At 46.3% G+C, this 21,265-nt stretch overlaps 2 protein-coding genes across 5 annotated transcripts in view; one reads left to right on the top strand and one right to left on the bottom strand.

Moving 5' to 3' along the window:
• LOC144158329 (uncharacterized) overlaps positions 1 to 21,265 on the top strand; it is a 162,734-nt gene that overhangs the window by 82,820 nt on the left and 58,649 nt on the right. The gene's annotated exons all lie outside the window — the stretch shown is intronic.
• LOC144158327 (uncharacterized) overlaps positions 1 to 21,265 on the bottom strand; it is a 104,423-nt gene that overhangs the window by 50,583 nt on the left and 32,575 nt on the right. Inside the window, exons 6-7 of the mRNA XM_077689149.1 lie at positions 5,599 to 5,960; positions 3,684 to 3,824 (exon numbers count right to left, since the gene is read on the bottom strand). Of these exons, the coding sequence (XP_077545275.1) occupies positions 3,684 to 3,824; positions 5,599 to 5,960 (503 nt within the window). The remainder of the gene's footprint in view (positions 1 to 3,683; positions 3,825 to 5,598; positions 5,961 to 21,265) is intronic.

The raw sequence follows: 21,265 nt of genomic DNA, 5'->3' as shown, positions 1-21,265 counted from the left end.
AGGTGACATTATCAAACGCACTCTGTAAGTCCAGTGATAAGATGGAGCTGGGTTGAGTCTTACTCAGGTTGTTCATAATGAGCTCTTTTAGTTGCAAACGGACATCTTGGGTCGGCATATGGGGTCTAAAACCAAACATTGTATGTGGGAGCATGTCTCTCTCCTCTAAGTAGTCGGTGAGCCGGCGTGTAATGAAGTGCTCGAACTACTTCCCGACGCACGATGTTAGAGAGATAGGGCCCAGGTTATCGATGGCGATGGGCTTGTTAGGCTTGGGTAAGAGCGTTATTTCGGCATGTCGCCAGTGCGCCGGTACCATGCCCTGAGCCCAGTGATGATTGTAGCGCTCCAGTAGCGACTCCTGGTGTTCTTCGTTCAGGTTCCGCAGGAGGCCGTAGGTTATCTGGTCGTGTCCTGGTGCAGTTTTGCGGGTTATCTTGGCTAAGGCTTGATCCAGTTCGGTGTTAGTGAACGGGGCGTCGACAGAGGGGTTGGGGGGTCCCGTGTAATCTGGGTTGGTGATTACTGTCGTATCATCCCCAAAAGTCTCGATGCACACTTTGGTCCGACAGTTGGCCAGGCGTGGACGGATGGTTGTGCAGGAGGCGGGTGACATGTTGGGCCATACATGTCTTCGATTGTGACGAGCCCATAAGGTGCCTCAGTATGCATCAAGTCCGCTTGGTGGGGAGAGTTTTCCCTAATTGATCGCAAAACGTGCGCCCAATTTCGGCAGTGCAGTTTTTGGGCGTAATGAAGCGCTTGCTGAATCATGCGAGCAATTTTCTGTTTCAGAGACCGGTTGTGCTTTTGGCGCCGCCACCTGTTCAGCAGGCCTCTTCTGGCTGCCCAGAGGGGGTCAAGGTGGTTGTCAACCATTGGGGTATGAGAAGTGAGGGCTATGGGCTTAGTGTGGGCCTCCGGCGCTGCGACTACAACTCAATGCTCTCTGTTGGTGATGGTAGGGTTGTTGGGTCCTTTCGGAAGTTAGGCCAGTTCGTGAGTTTGGCAGTTCCAATTCGGCGCCGACCTACTGGTTGTGAGAGCGTGAGTTTGATGCTGAAGTGGTCGCTGCCAAGAGTTTCAGGCAGGGCCTCCCAGGTTAGTTGTGGCGCGTTTCGGCCAAAGCTGAGGTTGGGAATGGTATCCCTCGTTACGCTCGTTACCGTTAGGTTACCTCGTTACCATTAGGACGTTGCATAGCATAAAGCTATAGAGTTGCGTAGCATGTAGAAGAGCTGTGCCCTTTTGAGAAGCATGAGAGTATCCCCACTATATATGCGGGGCATTCAAGTCTTCTAGTAGAAGTAGTGGGTTGTTAGCCGCACGCTTCACTGCTTGTTGGAGTAGGTTTTCTATGGCTAATAATGGCCGCGGCGGTGGGCTGTAGGCATTCATGATAAAAAGGCTGGGCCGGCCGGTTTGCCTTGGTGGCATTTCTAGGAAGACATGGTCCGGCTGAGAATCCAATGGTATTGCTTGGGCAGTAAGGTTGTGATTCACTAGAACTGCTGTGCGGTTGTTGTTGGGGGTTGATGAACGTGTCATAGCCCCTTAGAGTAACGGTTTGGGTATGTGTCTCCTGTAAAGCAACGACGTCATGGAGGGATGCTGTAGTTAGGAGATCGATGGCTGCTTTTTTCCCCTTTGAAGTACTGGCAATTCCATTGGTAGATGACCAAGGATGGTGACCCATTATTGCAGCGTTGGATCATGCGGCGTTCGGATTCTCATTGCTTGCGGGAGGTCTGGGATGATTGCTTGTTCTAAGGCCGATATTCGTTCGGTAAGGAGTTTGACGATTTGTTGTGCCGTCTCGGTGATTAATGCGCTAAATATCTGGCCATGCCAGACCTCTGGGAACGCGACGCGCTTCGCCTCGTGACCGGGCGCCTGAGCGCGTAAAATCAAGCTCGCAAGCGCGTGCGTGGTGTTACCGCTTTTCAGATAGAGCATAAGGCTGGGGAGGTTAAGGTCGTTTTAGGAACATACCTAGAATTTATGTGTCTTGTTACTGCACGTTCAGACTTTTATGTCTCTGGCACGATGAAGCAGGCAAACCAGAAAATGTTCATATATTCACTTTCGGTCGTCGAATTTGGTAACGTTCCGACAAAGTGCTTGTGGAGGACACCGACAATATCTCATATTTCTTATTGCATGTGTATTACTCCGGCAAGGTTTTGACGCAGCTCAGCTTCTAATATGAACCCCTAAGGAAAATAGCAGTGAAAGCATAGGGTCCGAAAAATTTGGCACAAATATACTGTCGGCAAGGTAGAAACACTGTATTGACTGTTCTCAGAAGGCTACGGAATTGCTAGCAAAGTTCGGCTGTAATTACTTTTGGCCCTCATTTTTAATGTAGGAACGCCACGAAACGAACTCTTACTCAAATATAGCCTGTTGTTAAACACCCAATTTTTGTAGCTAAACTGCACCGCTTAACACACATACCATTTTAATAAATGCTTCTTAGCAGCTGTCGACTGAGGGAAGCTGTTGTTCATTAGGTAAAGTTCAGCGAATCTGCATTTACTCGATTTTACTGGTTTGCGTTGGGGATTTTATTTCGCCCAGCAGGCTAAGCAGGAGCTTCTGTGGCTGCATACCTAAAGGTGCATCAAAATGTGACGTCAAAGATAAGTGTAAAAAATAAAACATGAGACAAAAGCACGTGTAAAATGGTGCTTAGCTAAAGTGACAATGTTTTAACGGAGCCACTTCGGCGTCGAAAGGTGAAAGCTAGCAACATTATTGCTTCTTTAAGAGGTCTTTCTTCATTGAAGTCAATGATTACGCCATCATAAAAATCAAATTGACGTGGATCAAAACGTGGAGATACAAATTCCAATGACTTATTCTACTTATTAGGTTGGCATAGTCATTTTTTCAATTCATGTCGTTATGACCATTTCGTAGCCACGCAAATTTGTGTTTCTGGAATAACTTCTTATTCGCATTAACTTGGAAATGTAAACCAAGAAAATTATGCTGTCTTTCCTTTCTTTGTCAGCCAGGTAACATTTACACTTGGCAGTTATTTTGAGGCATTTCTTTCACCCCTCGTTTCTGCCGTAGCTAATCGTGGTCAGATGACAATACGCCAGGAGGCCGGCCTGCGTGTCGAAGCCCATGGGCAACGAAGAAAATAAATGTAGGGCGCAATTTAAAGGCTGCTCTATCCTGATGCCAAAGATGGCACTTTAATCGCAAACCCTTAAAGAAGTAATCGATATATTGAAGAAAACACATCAAGCAGTAGGGACTCCGCAGCCATTTTCCGGTGCTTGATTACACCCTGATACTTTCCCCGTGGCTCGCCGTGACACTTACGGGTGGTTTCTCTATGACGTCACAGAACATTGTCTGTGTGACTGGGAGCCGCCGACCTACGGATCCGCCAAGAATCATTACTGGACCATTTCAGTGACACTTCTATTCTGTGACCGAATCACTTGAAGGGTAACGAGTAGTTACTGAATTGATAACTAACATGTAACCTGTTGCGTTAGCGCGAATTTGAGTTTTGGAATAGTTGCGTTTTTTCATCACAAAAACGTCATTACTGGTTGGAACAGGGCTTAATGAGTTACCAAAGGCTAGTTCTTTCCAATTGAGCAAAGCTGTAAGCGATCTTCATAGGCACTTTGACGCATCTGTCCGGCTGAAACGTTTCTTACCGTGTCATCGTTTTCTACAGGTGGTACACCGTGCCGCCGCCTCAACCTGTTGTGATGTAGCAAAACTTGTCTTTGAAGCTTGCGCATGGACTTCGTAAATCTGCCGTTGAAGTCCTCCGGCTCGTCGTCACCGCTGATAACCTGTGTGTCCGGGAGAAAGAACGAACGAGGAGAGAAAACTTAGCTGCCTTCAAGATCCTCCACTTACATGTCTGAAGTTTACGATTAGAAACCTTTTGGGGACATAAAGTTCATAAACAGCATTCCTGCGCGGGGTCCACTTTGCGGGGAGGGCTGTCACTGCATTTAGAGAGCACACTCGCGTCAAAGTTTTCGAGGTTCATGAACACAACAAATCAGTTAACTGTAGAGGCCTTTATTATAACAAGCGTGGTGGTTTGTCTGAAATCTTCGTGGCTGAAGTCTACTTAGCGCGCTCTATTTTGAATGCTTACGCTTTTTACCACCATGAAGATATTGGGAAATGTTTTTCTCTATGCTCCTTGTTTCGCTGTCTAGTCGTAGAAGGAAACGTAGCACCAGCGACAGGATTAGTAGGGCATAAGCCATTTCTTTTGCTCTGCAACAAACTGACGACTGATTCCGCTTATAATCACGCCTCTGTCACGCGTTTTACGAGAAAACGTGAGTAGCCCGTGTGTGAAGTCGATTATGCTATGACGGAAGCCGCCGGGTTGAGAGAGGCTATCTTTTGTGCTGGGCAGGCGCCCTGCACATAGGATACGTGCAGGATAGGCGGGTGGGAGGAGCGCGACGGGAAGCGGAAGAATGGGAATGTTCCCTACGCGTGCCACTTATGGCCGGCATGCCAGAAAGGATTGATGCAGGCAGTTTTAACGGTTTAATTAACCAAGAAAATACGCGAAGTTAGCCATCATTTTTTTTTTCAGCTTTGTCTCTGGTGTTGTATGTAATACGTGCAAGATGCGGGGCAAAAAGTTATTCAGGTCAGTATGTCAGCAGTGAGTATTCCGGTAGCAGCTGAACAAGCTTAAAAAATAAACAAGCTGAGCAAGCGTTAACAGGGCGTCTGTAGGGGCTAGTTGGTGCTGTATAGCTTTAGTGTAGAGCGCTTAAACTTTGACTAGTAAACAAGGACGAGAGAGACTACAAAAGACTACTAGTTTGGGTTATAAGAATTTGCAACTCCATCGTGCGGGCGACAACTCAATCGTGGGTCAGTGCCGTAGCGGCACTTGGTATTTTCAAGTCGATAGGAATAAGCACGCGCGCAGAAGGCCGCTTTTTTGTGATCCCATTGCGCGGGCACGCCTATTTCCTCCTGTTTCGTTGCGTCATGAATTCTGCCGGATAACGGCTGGTGCACGTTTTTATACCGTGCGCATTAAAAAACTGGTCGGATAAACGGCTACCACTACGGTAAACGCACATTTCAAATGTGTGGTCAACCCAGAAAGGCGACGGTTTTTATTCTGACAAGGGAAGCAATGAAGAGATTGATATATGACAGTAAAATTTGTTTCCTGATGGTTGCAACGCTGCAGAACTGCGAAGTAATTTGGCTTGCATCAGTGAAAATTGGGGTATTTTTATGACATTTATTTAGTTCGTGTCTCATTCCTTTGCGGCTGCCTAAATTATAATCTATGTCTGAGTGACGAACGGCCGCCTAAATGTTAGATAGGCGCAGGGGAAGAATTCAAATGCACTTGAATTTTGTTTGCGCCTGTACATAGCATCATGCACATATCAATGAAGAGCAAACTACAGAAGTGTTTTGAAGACCATTCCTTGTCCAAACCTTACGAATCCTTGCGCCTCCGCATTTGAACTTAGCACAGCGATACATCATCGCAGGAGAATGCAGAGGTTCCTGTTGGTTCCTCTTACTTTTGTGTCTGACAAAACAGCAGGCACGCAGATCTGTTCTCACCCCATCATGGAAGTCGAAACCAGTACGAAGCTTTTCATCATCTCCTTCTTCTTTTCCTTTGCCGCCGCTTTTTCTGTGTCCTTTGCCGCCCCCGCCTTCGTGTCCTTTTTTGCCACCTTCCTCTCTTTCGCTGTAAGGACTGCCGGGCTTGGGCACATTTTCCGAGAAACGACCAATCACGTTTCCGGACGGGTCGTAGTTGCACACAACGTAGGTGTTGCCTTTGTACGTTGCTATGCCTGTGCCCAGCCTTCTACTTTTCTTCCACATGAGCTGTGTGAAGTGGCTTGCCTTAGGCACGTACTCGTTTCCGAAGGTGTAGTACTTTATTTCGCGGTACCAGGAGTCCACGGCGGTTTTTCCTGCAAAAGAATATGCGGAAAACAGGGGTGATCTGGGGACACTACGCGGTAAACTTTTCTAACACAGTAGAACGGACAAACGGGGTAGTTGGTAGTGGTTCATCTTGAAGGTGGAAGCGCTCACACAACAGGAAAGAAAGTAGAAGAAAACAGAGATGACACGGCGCTAACACGCAACTATTTGTTTATTGAAAAGAAACACAAATATATGCTCTCAATATCTCACCTGGTGCGTTCATCTCGCTTAAAATAAATCCATGAAAGCCAGTTTTTACAGGGATTAATTACATACCTGTGTACATGCGACATTCGAAGGGTAAGGGCATTAAAACGGCAAACCATAACACGGCAAGTAACCGCTAGGATCACAATGAGTGGCACAGATAAAAATATTCCTTGTCTGTTATAAAAAATTGACAGGAAACTAACACATCTATCCCCGGACTTTTTAATTTGAAATGCTTCTATCAGCTGTCGAGTGGTTTTATTGCGACGCCGTGACAAAACTGTGCTATCGCAGAAGATGGGTGAAAACCCATCCGTGGTCCAGTGTTCCCTTATTTGGGAGCCCTGCTTTGATGTTTCTGTTTTTGAGTTCTTGCAGATGTATGTTTACACATCGCCATGCGTGTCCTACATACATGTGGCCACACGTCATCGGTATCAGAGAAACCACACACGTTGCACAAGGCAGAAAGGGGCAAGTATGCTTCACTTGGAATGCTTGCTTTCTTCCTGGCTTCTCATTCAGCAATAACATTACGTCTATTTTGCCACATAACCTGGTCAGTTTGTTCGGGGCCGAGACAACCACGCCCACGTCATACCGGTTAGCAACGTCTTTTAACCCGTGTGATATCTTGTACATAATACAAAATTACGAAAGGTTTTTTCACACCTATTTTCTTTATCTCTATCCCCCCAATCTAATTTCGCGCCTTTTATTAACCTGCTAACACGTTAGAGGCAAACAAACAAGTGAGTGCAGCGCAGCGGCCGATGAAAACAAAGCGCGCATACTTCTCACAACTGAACATGAATGACAGTGTTGCAGCCAACTTGCCTGCCTCGGAAAACTCGAACACGCGAGGCTCGTAATTTTTGTTTTTTTAAATCGGCGGCGGCTCAAAAAGAGAAGAACGCAGTAACTAACACATCCGATTTATTTTTGTTTTAAGAGGGTAGGTTGTAGTACAAAATTTTCCTATCACCAAGGCTCAAAATACACACGAATAAGCAGCCATACCGTGTCCATAAGCCTTCTAAACGAAATCTTCTGTTAAACGTTTTTTCCTAGAGGGGTGTGGCGCCATTTTGCTTCAGGTTCTGTATTTCAAGCTTTTGTTTCATGAAATCCTCGACAAAATCTTTGCTCTCCAAAGGGGAAATAGGCAATTACAAAAATTACCCGCACAAGACCACTTTGTCGTGTGAGAGGTTCATTGGAACGGTAATCACAGTGCGGAGTAAAAAATTGCCTGCGTAGATATCCACTCCTGAAGAGCAGCTTGGTAAGGAATTTGAGGAAAATATTCAAATCCCGCTCTACCGCTAACGATGGCGACCCTCCGCCAAGAACGCGCTTTGTACCGCACCCTGAGCCGACAAAAACGTATTTCTCATGTAGTCCGCACAGCAGACCTTCAGATTTGGTCTGGAGAAATTTTAATTACTCATGACACAACCCGAGTCAATAGGTGACCGGTAAAAAGCGCAAAGGCTCATGGGTACATTGTCTCCTCCCGCGGATACCCACCACTTCCGGTTCAACAGCTCTCCTGGCCTCCCGTAGGCTGGCGGCTTTCATGCGCGCGTGTGCTTGTTGTTTATCTGTTTCCACCTAAAAAGAAACGCTCATGTATCGCACATTTAATATTAACAACGATGAATCCTACTGGGTACTCTTCTGAAAGGTAAGCACTCTGTGACAACTAAACAACACGGACACATGCGCGTGAAAGCCGCCGGCGTACAGGAGATAAGGCGAGATCTCGAACCGGAAGTTGCGGGAGCAGACGACGTACTCATGGACATTTTTGCTTTTTACCGGTCACCTATGTTACAATAAATTTCGACCTCCCCCTGGGGGTTTCCTGTCTCTCCGCTATCAGCCATGCGCACGGAAGCTCTCTTCTTCTACAGCACCTTGTCTTGCGAACTACACCACTGCGCACGAGTAGGCTGTAAACCGAACCAACTTAACAAACATTACCCCGATGATGGTTGGTACATAACGAAATCGGGTAAGGAGCCCTTCTATCTCCCCACCCAATGTTTGAAGCTACCTTGATAGTTTGAGTGAGGCACTACTGTGGCACAAGCTAGTTCCCGATCGTGTAAGCTGTCGCGTAACAGGCATCAGCTAATCCTTTTTCTATGAATCCACATCCCATAATCCACGCGACAGAAGCCGTCTCAACAAATTCCCAGGCTGTGCGAAGTCGTTTTGACAAGTACATATTGCTTTTCGGAAGAAGTGAAACTCCCCATAGGTTTCAACCTCCTGGGAAGGCCTGAAACCGGGCAGCATTTTGGCTCCCGGATTTCAAATGTGTGTGTGTTACAATGAGTTAAAATGTATACCTTGCCTATGATGAGGAATGTATCCCGCTCCTGTTTTGAGGCGCTCAAGCACGGCAGCAGAAAAATGCCGTGAGACGTACTTATCGAATTTTGCCATGCCCTCTACCCGCTTAATGCCCCTTTATCGTTTCTGGCTGAACAACTTCTTTTCTGCCCCAAATTCTTGAAACCATGCTCAATACACAGGGTCTGGCTACGCTGCGGTCGTAATAAAAGTTACGGCAAGTTTTTAACAGAGCAAACAAATACGCCAGGCGTGACTATTTGCAAACGCTGCTCGCAAGCTCCACTATCCGACATTACTGTTCTGACCTCTTCGTACTGGGTGGTATTCCCTGCAACAATACGTCATGCCACAATACTCTGCCATATTGCGGGGAGTAGTGCACGATATATTTTAACACGAAAGTGTTTTATTCCGGGATTCATGAAGATTTGGGTCACGTCATTTCCGTCACGGAAGTGACGCCAGTACAACGAAGCAAGCGGCCTGTTGTAAAGGGTGCAATCCTGCACGCAGGGTCTTGTTGAGGGGAAGCAACCTTTAATACTTCAGAGCACGGGTATTATCTTAACACGAAAGTGCTTTATGCCAAGATCCACCAAGATTCCACTGACGTAATATCCGTCATGAAAATCACGCCAGTACACCTCTGCCGAAGCGACCCGCCAGAAGCACGTCGCACCCCAAACACACCCACAAGGCAGCCGCCGACCCGCAAATCATGCTCAGCTGCAGATTTCGCTGCGAATTTCACGTTCGTGTATTACCGATTCTTATGACAGAGGCATCCAGCACAGTTTTTTGCTTTCATCAGCTCTCAATAGGCGGTCTGCTCGTGACGTCACAGCACCTGTCCGGGCTCGCAGACAGCCCGAGAGATGCAGCCCATGGGCCGTCCTCTCAGCTTTCACAGGCCGTGAGGACCCTTTCTACAACCAGCTCTTGAACTTGTTACATAAAACTGGCGCTCGAGGAATGCCTGAACAACTGGACCCTTTGCTTTCTTGCTTTCCATTGCTTTTGTTTTATTTCGTCCAGCCTTTCCTTCTTTCTTTCCTTGCGGGAAAAAAACTAATAAAACTGTTCTGGCGAGAGGTGGGAACATGTATAGCGAGAACCACAGTTATTCCCATCCGAAGATGACAGCAAACCCTCGCGAAGCATAATGCAGTGAACGTGGCAAGAAATATTCTCAAGAAGCGGTTGTGAGTACATGAAGTACAGACAACTCAGCAAGTCAATAAATAAAGATGACGTTTTGGAAGCTGTGCCGCTCGCTCGTCCTGAACAAAAATATTCTGTTTGTGAACAAGGGAACCTTCCATTAAGTTAACGGGCATGGGCAGAGGTGCGCGAATTTTCACATTTTCGGAAGAACATTTGCCATGTAAGTTTTTATCATTTCACACTCCTCTTTCTTAACGTTCTGGAGAGCATTTGTACAAAATTTGAACCTCGTAGGAGCAATAGTTTTTAAGTTATACGCGTTATTTTATTTTCGTCGAGGTCGGCGAGCAGGGCGCATTTGAGGCACACGCAAGCAAAACGAATATAGCTAACTTCCGCGACAAAGGGACTCTTTAAATGCCATAGTCGCTTTATTGCGTTGCTGTTCACGAAGCGTGACCAGAGAAATCAGCTCGCCTGCGCTTTCTTGGTAATGTTATAGTCAAAGCCGGCATGCAAACAAACATTCACCGTACGTTCGAGAATCCTTCAATAAATGGCGCTGCGGAGCTGCGAGGGGTGAGCTTAAAACTACCCAGCTGAACGTGAGCTGAGCATCCCAGCTTATCTTGGCCAACGTCCCATTCGTAAGCGGTGCTTCTAAATAACCATTCTTTCGTAGCTATACACTTGCCTTGATGTAGCTTATCTTTCCAATGACCCGACGTCCGTGAATGTCACCAGTAAGCCATCGCCTCAGCTTACTTCGTCAGAACCGCGCGTTTAAAAAAGCAAACCGACAAACTCTGGCTAAGTGTCACTACGGGCGTGCGCGACAGCTTCGTCGGCTGGAAACTCGTCCCGCTCCCTCGCTCTTTTTCGTCCGGCTGTATGTACCGAACACATGTAGGTATGGAGTGCTGCCTGCTCCGGAAGTAACCGCCTTCCCGGAAAACTAAAGACTACACTGGGGAGGTCGAACCATGCTAGGGAGGCTCTTAGGGATAAAACAGCGCTCCCTCACCGCAGGAGGATCTGGCCACCCTGGTGTAGTAGTTGGCCGCCACCTCTGAACCAACTCAACTCTCGGCCCTCAGCGCCCCGAATCTGTAGAGGACCTGTCCACGGCGGCGGCCCGAACAGTAATACAGGAAAGGTTGTTAAGAATCCCTGGATCCGGACCATTGGAACTTGACCCAGGCAACGTTCAACGCACGCACTCCATCCAGCGAGGGAAGCTTAGCTTACTACTAGAGGAGCTCTCGGACATTAGGGGCATATGATTGGGTTACAGCTAGTTAGAAGAACAGGATAAGGCTTTACGGAGCTCTTTAGTCGACATGTTCTGTGCTAAAGAGGGCCCCAAGAGAAGGAAGAACACGGGGTGGAATTTTCAATCCACAGAGAAATAGTAGGAAACGTGAAAGAGTCTTTCAGCATTATGAGAGAGTGGCGTATATTGTGGTTAAGCTAAACAAGCAATACGGGGAAAGATAGTGCAGGTATATGCGCCAACAACTATCTATGATGATGAAGCCGTAGATAGCTTCATCGAGGACGTCGAATGAGCAAAGAAAGAAACAATGCGATTCAGGAGTGCGGTGAGAGACTTCAACACAAAGGGCGGTAAGAAGCAAATGGGAGAAATGGGAGAATGGTCAGTGGAAAACTTTGGATTAGATAATAACAACAGTGAAGTAGATACACTGGTTGGATTTCCACAGAGAAACAATGTGAAGTTATTCAACACATTCTTCTACAAACGAAGGAATAAGAAATCGACTTGGAAAAGTCCCGATTGTACAACGAAAAATGAAATCGACTTTATTGTGACAACCCGGGTATCGTCCAAGACGTAGACGTGTTAAGTGCGATTCGGAGTATCGATCACAGGATGGTTAGATGCAAGATAAGCTGAATATTAGAAGAGGAAGAACAAAACTCATGAAAACTAACAAACCCCGCATAAAATCAGTCAGAGCTACATTGCCGGAGTTTGAAATAACTCTTCAAAAAAACAAATTCTCGCTTTTGAACGAGCAGAGGAAGTCCGTGTAGACAGGCTAAATGAGAACCTAACATCGGCACTCAATGAATCAGCGACATGTAGAGAACAAACTGGAAAACTCACTAAAAAACCAAGGAACTGATGGCCAAACGTAGGAACATGAAAGTGTCAAGTACGGAGGATCGTATTGAATTGGCTGAGCTGTCGAAATTACCAGAAATAATATAAAAGACATTCGGCCTTATAACACGACAGGGGTGGAGGGAACGCCTCAAATACGGGAGGCTTGAAAGCAACTAAGAGAAAGGCATCTGCTAATACAGGATCTACACACTCAGGGACGAGCAGGGTAACATAGTACACAACTTGGACGAGGTCATAAAGGTAACAGAACGATTCGACACCAGAATCTATGCCAGCGACGTTATACCAAGGGGAGTGCAAGGGGAGTACCAAGGCTGAGAGTACAAGCTTAACTTGGGATGTGCAACTAGCAAATAAAGAATCAAATCAAATCTAATCAAATGAAATCTCTATTTTTCTCTTGAGAAAGAGAGGGAGGAATAGGGAAAAAGCTGCACATTTGCAGCTTGCCGGAGCCCAAGACCCCCCATTTTATTTTCTCCGGTACGGTTTTGTAATATACACTAGTTATCACGTAGCGTCCCGAGTACACACAATTTTCCAGAAGCAAGTATTTTCCAACTTCGAATAAGAACGTGAAAAGTGGAAGTTTGATGAATATGAAGTAATACAAATGGTAAATAAGAGATTTTTGAAGAAACTATAAGCAATGCATTACAAACACGCATACATATACATATCCACATCTATAAATGCATATACACATACATATGTATAATTACAAAATATAATAAAAGAGAAAAGTATGTTTACCATAGCTCAAAAAATTAGGTCAGCATATATGTTAGGTAGTAAATCATGGGCATTTAGCACACATAATGTATCATCACTTCACACGTTTCGTTGAATATAAATTGAAGTGGCATAGGAAGACAAATTGCAAGGAAAAAGTACAACAATACTCCAACAAGAAAATACAGTGCATTACCTATTCTGAGATAAGTAAATAGAAAGAAAATGCGTAAGTAGTGAACGAGTCGACAGCGTGGAAATATCAATATCCAATGACGAAAGGTTATTTAGAAGCAGTGCAATATTATAAGATAATAACTGCAATCCGTAGGATGTGCGACAAAAACGTTGAATCCATGGGTATTGTTCTCGACTATTGTATTCATAATGGCGTTCGACAACATTAAGTAAATTTGTGAACTGCTTATTTCGCGTACGAATACATATCCGATACGTACAGGCGAGACGAAATTGGTAAAAATATTCTATTTGCAATATTGTATGAGCGGAATAAATAATTAGAGAATGAGAGTTGTAGGGGGCATTAACAATAATTCGTATCACTCGTTTTTGTCACACAGTTAGTTTAGTTATGTTTGTTTTGGATGTAGCTGCCCAGACTAAATGACAGTAATTGAGCATGGGTAAAAAAAGTCCATTGTACAAAACTCGTTTTACGGCCAAAGGAAAAACGTGGTGATTCCGATTTAACATTCCCGTAACTCCTTTTTAATTTGCTGCATATGTGCTCAACATGGAAATCCTATGTTAACTTTTCAGAAAAAAATAAGGCCAAGGGTTTTAAAATGATCAACAATTTCAATATAATTTGTATTTAAATATATCTGTGATCTTATGTTTAAGGCTGCATTCTTTGCTCGGTACAATATTGCCTGCGTTTTTTTGGTATTTATTTTTAAAAAGTTTTCTTCACACCATTTAGAGATCCGCTCTAGGATTTTATTTGCCCTGTATATTAAGCTATCCTGATGTACCCCACGCAACAGTATTGATGTGTCATCGGCATAGCCTGTCCAAAGGGTGTCATCTAAAGGTGTAAAAATGTCGTTTAGATATATAAGGAACAGAAGAGGGCCAAGAGTGCTCCCCTGAGGTACACCAGTGGTTACTCGTTTCTTGTCAGATTGTACACCTTGATGATGATGATGGTTTGATTTTATTGGCGCAAGGCCGACATGGGCAAAGAGCGCCAAACACAAAGTGATTTGATGAGGAGAGAACAACAAATAAAATCAGTTAAAAGCTATGAGCACGGCTGGTGTAAATGGCCAGGGTGAAGAACAAGAGTGGTTAAGAATAAATAAGGTGGCTGGTGTATAGGACCAGGGGGTAAAAGCTATGGGTGGTATGAGATGAGCTGTAAAAAGTGAACTTCTGATAGGAACTGAAAGGTGCGTTGAACAGAAAACATGGCATCGTCTCCTAAGAAGTATGAAGGGTGTGGTGGAATATGTCGTGTGTGTAGTTGAGGGAAGTGTTTGCGTCGTGTAGTGTCGAGTGCCTTACATTGTATGAGAATGTGCATCACGGATAGGGCCTCTCCGCACCTGCTGCACTGGGGTCTAGATGATCCCGTCAGCAGATACGAGTGCGTCGCATGGGTGTGCCCTATCCGCAGCCTACCCAAGGCGACTTCCGTGTGTCTGTTGTGTGAGTCAGTTGTGTACCGTCCCAAGTGTGGCTTTATTACATGTAGTTTGTTGTCTGTCTGTTCGTCCCAGTGTGTTTGCCATGTTCTGCGCAGGTGTTGTCTTATGTGTGGCTTGAGGTCTGTGTAGGGTACCGTTGTAATGTCCACAGTGTTCCTGAGTGCAGCCGCACCGGCCCTCTCGTCTGCCAACTCGTTCCCAGAGATCCCTGCGTGTCCTGGGACCCAGCAGAGGACCAGCTGATGCTTCTTTGAATACACAGACATGATAGTGTTAAATACAAGATTAACTATGTGGTTTCTGGGGGGTGTATGCGATGACAGTGCGCGAACAACACTCAAAGAATCTGTATATATGATGGAATTGGGAATGTGATTTTCAAGGATGTGTCGTACAATCAGTAAAATTCCATACGCTTCTGCTGAAAAAATTGATGTGTGCATGCTCATGGTTCTGGCTGCATTGAAATTAGGACCATGAGCAGCGCACGACACCATACTGGAGGTTTTAGAAGCGTCACTATAAAATTCTGCACATGTGTATTTAAACTGCAAAGACAGAAAGTGCTGCAGTATTGCAGCTCGTGGTACACGATTTTTGTCAAGTCTCATAAAAGAAAGGTCGCACGACACAGGGCGAACTTGCCAAGGCGGTAAACTGTTAGAAAAGGATGACCTGTACACATCTAAAAACGAAGCACTGAGATCCGAGGCTCGCTCTCTCACTCTAAGTGAAAAGGGCAGAGGAACGGATGGGCGATTTGCAAAGAGCAGAGATGTTGATGTATCGTTAAAGACAGGATAAAAAGGATGATTATTCAGTGATGAAATTTTAAAAGCATATAGCAAGTCCATGTACGTTCGTTGGTTCTCAAGGCTCCACTTATCACACTCGACATACAGACTCTCGACAGGGCTAGTGCGAAAAGCACCCGAGGCGAGACGAAGACCCAAGTGTAGCACTGGGTCAAGCATTCGCAACGCTGTTTTAGTCGCCGACCCATATACCACACTGCCATAGTCTAAACGAGACCCAGCCAAAGCAGTATAGAGCCGTAGTAGGAGTTCTTTGTCGGAACCATAAGATTGATGGGAGAGAACCTTAAGTATATTCATTGTTTTAAGACATTTATGTTTAAGTTTCTTGATGTGTGGAATGAATGTGAGTTTATGGTCAAACACAACACCTAAGAACTTGTGCTCCTTGTTCACAGGAAGCGACACGCCATTAAGAGTAATGTCTGGGTCCATATGGACCCCGCGCTTCCTGGAGAACACAACGCAGGAGCTTTTTACAGGATTTAATTTAAAACCATTCTTGTCTGCCCAGCCGGCAAGTTTCTTTACACCAAGCTGGACTTGACGTTCGCAGATTGACATATTGCATGATTTATAGGATATCTGCACGTCATCTACATACATGGAATAAGAGATTGTAGGTGGCAGTGCCTTACCAAGAGAGTTCATTTTTACTATGAAGAGAGTGCAGCTCAACACGCCACCCTGTGGCACGCCATTTTCTTGCACGTAAACGTTTGAGAGTGCACATCCAACTCTTACTCGAAACGTTCTGTCTGACAAGTAACTAACAAGAGTGTCTAACATGTTACCCGATAGACCGAATGACTTGAGGTCCCTAAGGATCCCATAACGCCAAGCGGTGTCGTATGCCTTTTCAAGGTCTAAGAAGACAGTTAAACAGAACTGTTTATGCACGAAGGCATCCTTAATATACGACTCTAGTGCCACAAGTTGATCATTCGTGGATCGCCCCGCCCTGAAGCCTGCCTGGCAGCTCTCGAGAAGGCCGTTATACTCCAAAAAGTACACGAGCCTCCGGTTTATCATCTTCTCGAGAAGCTTGCACAGGCAGCTGGTCAGGGCAATGGGTCGATAGCTAGCGGGAGAAGAAGGGTCCTTCCCTTCTTTCAAGAATGCTACAACTATGGCATCCCTCCAAGACATTGGAATGTGCCCAGAAAGCCATATCTTGTTGAAAAGGTGAAGAAGTGTTACAAGAGTGTCTGTGTGTAAGTTCTGTATCATTGTATATGTAATGTTGTCTGGGCCTGGAGCTGAGGGTTTACACGTGCTCAGAGCACCCCTCAGCTCATGAAGCGTGAATTCGGAGTTATAAGAGGTGGCTGACCTGTCATTGTCATGTAAAGGTTTCTTTTCAGCCACGAGTTTGTGTTTCATGAAGGTGTTTGTGTAGTGTGCTGAACTAGAAACGTGTTGGAAGTGTTGTGCGAGTGTGTCAGCCTGGTCTTCGAGTGTGTCCCCTGTAGTGCTGACCAGAGGCAGGCTGTGTGTTTGTTGTCCCTTGAGTTTACGTATTCGTGTCCATACTTTCCGTGTGTCTGTGTAGGAGTTAATTGATGTTATGAATGTACGCCAACTCTCTCGTTTTGCCTCACGGCGCACACGTTTCCCTAACGCCTTGGCCCGTTTGAACAAGAGGAGGTTACTCGACGTGGGGTACCGGCGAAGGATACCCCACGCCTTGTTCTGGGCCTCTCGCGCCCGCCTACAGTCCTCATTCCACCACGGCCTCCGCTGGTTGCGCGGGGCAACAGAGGCGTGGGGAATGGACTTTTCGGCGGCGTCGAGGATGTGCGCCGTGAGGAGTTGGGTAGCTTCTTCAACGTGTAGGTGTCCTATGGATGTGTGGTGTAGTTTGGATGTCTCTGTAAATGTGTTCCAGTTAGCTCGTGCTTCATTGAACCTATTATGGGAAGATGGACTGCTCGGGCCTTTACCTATATACGTTAGTGAGGTGGGGAAGTGGTCACTGCCATATGGGTCCGTGCCCACACCCCACTCGAGAAGAGGAAAGAGAACTGCGGAGCCAATAGCCAAGTCAAGACATGAGTATGTGTTGTGACCTATGTTATGGTATGTAGGCTGTTTATTGTTGAAAAGGCATGCTCCAGAGGATGTAAGAAACCTCTCTATCAGGCGACCTCGGGCATCCGTACGAGAAGAGCCCCAAAGAGAATTGTGAGCATTAAGGTCGCCTGTTAGAATGTATGGTTCGGGCAGGTGGTCAACCAGCGCCTCGAAGTCAGAACTCAAAAGAGTAACATCAGGAGGAATGTATATGGAGCATACCGTTATCAACCTATTAAATATTATTAAGCGTATTGCTACAGCCTCAAGGATGCTGTTCAAGGTGACAGGGTGGCATGCTAAGGATTTCCGGACGATTATGGCCACACCGCCAGAAGAGTGTGTGCAGCCATCCCTGTCTTTCCTGTATACCAGGTAACTATTCAAGAAATTTGATTGTTTAGAATTCAAATGTGTTTCCTGAACACACATTACACTTGGCTGATTGGTATGCAGAATCTCATACACGTCGTCAAGATTATTCAGAAGGCCTCTGCAGTTCCATTGAACAATATTTTCTCTTCCCATTATTTAGTGTGAGAGCTACTGGAGTGTGTATGTTTATGTGTCGTCTTTCGGGGCTGTGACTCTTGGATTGGGCTTTTTGGGCGGCCTATCTGTAGGCTTGGACGTCGGAGGCCGCTCCTTGCGCTGCGTTGCAGGCAAGAACGGCACGACGTCCATCTCGTCGTCCGATGTCCTGGGTGTGCCCGTGGAACCGGGCCCCCCGGACTTGGCCCCCCTTCGGGGGCCCTTCGTTTGACCCGCCACCGCCGGTGGTGTCGGAGGCACCAGAAGTGGCACGGGCGGTGCGGTGGCGGTGGGAGCCGATGCGGGGCTCGTGGTGTCCATGGCACACTCCAACGCACTGGACGATGGGGAGGCACGGACGGGAGCGGCACCGGCCCCGACAGAAGAGGTTGCCACCACAACCGCTGCTGCCTGAGCAAGCGGCGTGGTGGCGGGTTGGGCTACCAGAGGCAACCCAGGGGGGGGCGGGGGCGGGACCAAGTCCGACTCTAGGTACTGGGTCCCCGCCGAAACAAGACGCCGCTCCGCCCCCCGGCGAGCTGCGTCGGCGTACCTGCCCAGAGGGAAGGAGGCGAACCTCTTCCGTGCCTCTGGGAAGGTGATGTTTTCGTTGACTTTCAAGGCAATGATCTGTTTTTCTTCTTTGAACTTTCCACAGCTCCTAGAATAGGCAGCGTGTGGTCCCTGGCAGTTGGCACAGGTGAAGTTCTCGGATTTACAATTGTCAGTTTCATGATCATGTGCTGCACATTTTGCGCACGTCAATTTACCACGACAAGACGTTGTGCCGTGCCCAAACCGCTGGCACTTGAAACAGCGGCGCGGGTTCGGCACGTAGGGTCGGATTGGACATCTCAAGAAGCCTGCGTTGACCGACTCAGGAAGGTTAGAGCGGTCAAGTGTCAAGATTATGTGCTTGGTTGGAATTATTTCATCATTTCGGCGTATCGTGATTCGCCTCACTGCTGTCACGCCCTGCTCTCGGAGGCCCTCGAGCAGGTCTGCTTCAGTCTCATTCATTAGATCCCGATCAGAGATCACGCCCTGGCAGCTATTGAGGCTGCGATGGGGCGTGATCTTGATGTCAACATCTACCATGCGCGTTTGCTTGAGGAGGTTAGAGGATTGTTGCTTGCTTTCTACTTCTATCAAAACTTCTCCCGTTGTGAGTTTCTTAGCCTTATACGACTTTCCGATAAGGCTTTCAAGAAACTTGGAGATTAGAAACACAGATTGGGAAGTGATGGGGTTTGTCTTGTCAACAGATTCCATGATCAGAAACCGCGAGAAATTATCAGGCTTTGGGGGAGAGATCGATTGCAAAGGAGGAAAAGAAACTTCGGTGCGGCCCCTTTTCGGGGGCCGATCACGTCTTGGGGGGGGGGTTTAGAAAATGCCATATGATACATTGAAAAGCAGGGAGACGGGGGTACTTTCTTCCGCAACCTTACCCTGATAGCTGAGGAGGTCCCGGAGCTCCCTGCCTGGTAAACAGACAGGGAGCCCATCCGCCGGAGCTTGACCTGGGCTCCGACGGCCACCGTTAGAGGTTTCTACCCTTCACCTTCAAAACACATCACCACGGTAGGACACAGCTTATGTTGGGGGGCTCGGGGTCCGCGGTATCGCCAGTACCATCACCAAGATTACTCAAGGTGCCCCGTGCGGGGAGATTGTACACCTTGGTGGCTTACATACTGGCATCGATATTTTAAATAGGACTCAAGAAGTTCGTTTGCCTTTCCATGTACGCCATATTGGTCTAATTTGTATAGTAGTATTTTATGATTCCGCAATCGAATGCTTTAGAGAAATCAATATACAACCCCAGTACGACAGCCTTTCGTTCAAATGCATCTAAAATGTACTCTTTTTTTTGTTAGCAGTGCTAGTTCAGTATATTTGCCTTTTTGAAAACCATATTGATCAGTGGAAAGAAGTGAATGCTTCGCCAAAAACTCGCTCAAACGAGAATGTATTATTTTTTCGAAGCCTTTGGAGAGTATGGGCAAAATAGATATTGGCAAAATAGATAGAAGAGGTAAGAAAGGCTCTCTTAAGGCCTTAAGGTCATGGTAAGAGGACAAGCTGCAGGTGACGACACATAACCGTACATCTTTTGAAGGAGGGAGCAGATATTCTGGTAAAGCTCGCTGTACTATTTTAGGAATGCTTGATGAATCAAAAAGTGCCCCCATACTGGAAAAACGCCGACATTATCCTGATTCCTGACGAGGGAGATCCCAAGGACCTCAAGAATTAGACCTGTCAGCCTATTCTCCGTTGTTTACAAGCTCTTTACCAAAGTTATAGTTAGCCGCATAGGTAACAGCCTGGCTTCCCATCAATCCAGGGAGCAGGCTGGGTTTAGGACAGGGTACTCAACCATGGATCACATCGATATCGTTAACCAAGTGATAGAAACATCCGCCGAGTACACTAAAGTCCTTTACGTGGCATTTATAGATTACGAGAACACGTTTGATTCTGTACTCATCGCAGCCGTTTTAGGAGCACTAAAAGACCAGGGAATAAAGGAAACAAACATAAGATTTCTAGAACACATATATAGGAAATGCATGGCCCTTCACAATAACCCTTCACAAGCAAACCGGTAAATTTCAGATCTGTAAAGGAGAAAGACAGGTAGATACTATCTCTCCAAAACTATTCACATAATGTTTGAAGGGGGAGTTTAGAAAGTTTGACTGCGAAAACATAGCATTAAGGATAAGCGGACAATACTTGAGCCATTTGAGGTTTGCGGACTACATAGTCTTGCTGTGTAAGACTGCAGAACACATGCAAAGAATGCTTGAAAACTACAATGAGAAATCGCGGCCATGGGGCTCAAAATGGATATGAATAAATCTTGAGTAATGAGGAATAAGCATACCAAGAACGACTTTTTCAGCATAGGAAACGAAACGCTAGAGGAAGTAACAGAATATAACTACCTCGGACAGATGGTTTGTGCTGACCCCAACCGTGAGAGAAAAATCCGGCGCAGAATAGTTATGGGGTGCGGAGCACACGGCAAGCACTCCCAAATAATGAAGTCATGTACCTCTGTCACTTACAAGAAAAATCTACAACCAGTGCATACTGACCGTAATGACATACAGAGCTGGAACTTGGCGGCTTCCTAATCAACTAGAGTGCAAAGTTAGGTCGGCTGAATGGGCCATAGAATGAATAATTTTATAAATACCACTCATGAACAAGAAACGAGCTACATGGGTTGGAGAACAAACTAGAGTTGATGATATCATAGTTCAAACAAAGAAGAAGAAATGGACGTGGGTGGCCATGTGGTGAGACGAATCAAAAACCGGTGGACAATTATGGTATCAGAGTGGATACCAAGAGATGCGTCCAGAAAAAGGGGAAGGCCGAGAACACGATGCAGTGGACTGCGGGGGTAAACTGTGGGCTCGATTAGCGCAGGACAGGAGTGTTTGGAGGTCATCGGGAGAGGTCTGCGGTCTGCAGTCGACCTGAGCGGGGTGCTGCTGCTGATGATGATGATGGTGAGGGTGAACAAGGGAGCCATTGCATCGCAAAAATGCCATTTTGAC

Source organism: Haemaphysalis longicornis, unplaced genomic scaffold (assembly GCF_048455015.1).
Source record: "Haemaphysalis longicornis isolate Haplotype H1 unplaced genomic scaffold, Haemaphysalis longicornis Haplotype H1 scaffold_10, whole genome shotgun sequence".
NCBI lineage: Eukaryota > Metazoa > Arthropoda > Arachnida > Ixodida > Ixodidae > Haemaphysalis > Haemaphysalis longicornis.
The sequence above is the reverse complement of the archived record's forward strand: the minus strand, read 5'-3'. Positions and strand labels throughout refer to the sequence as shown.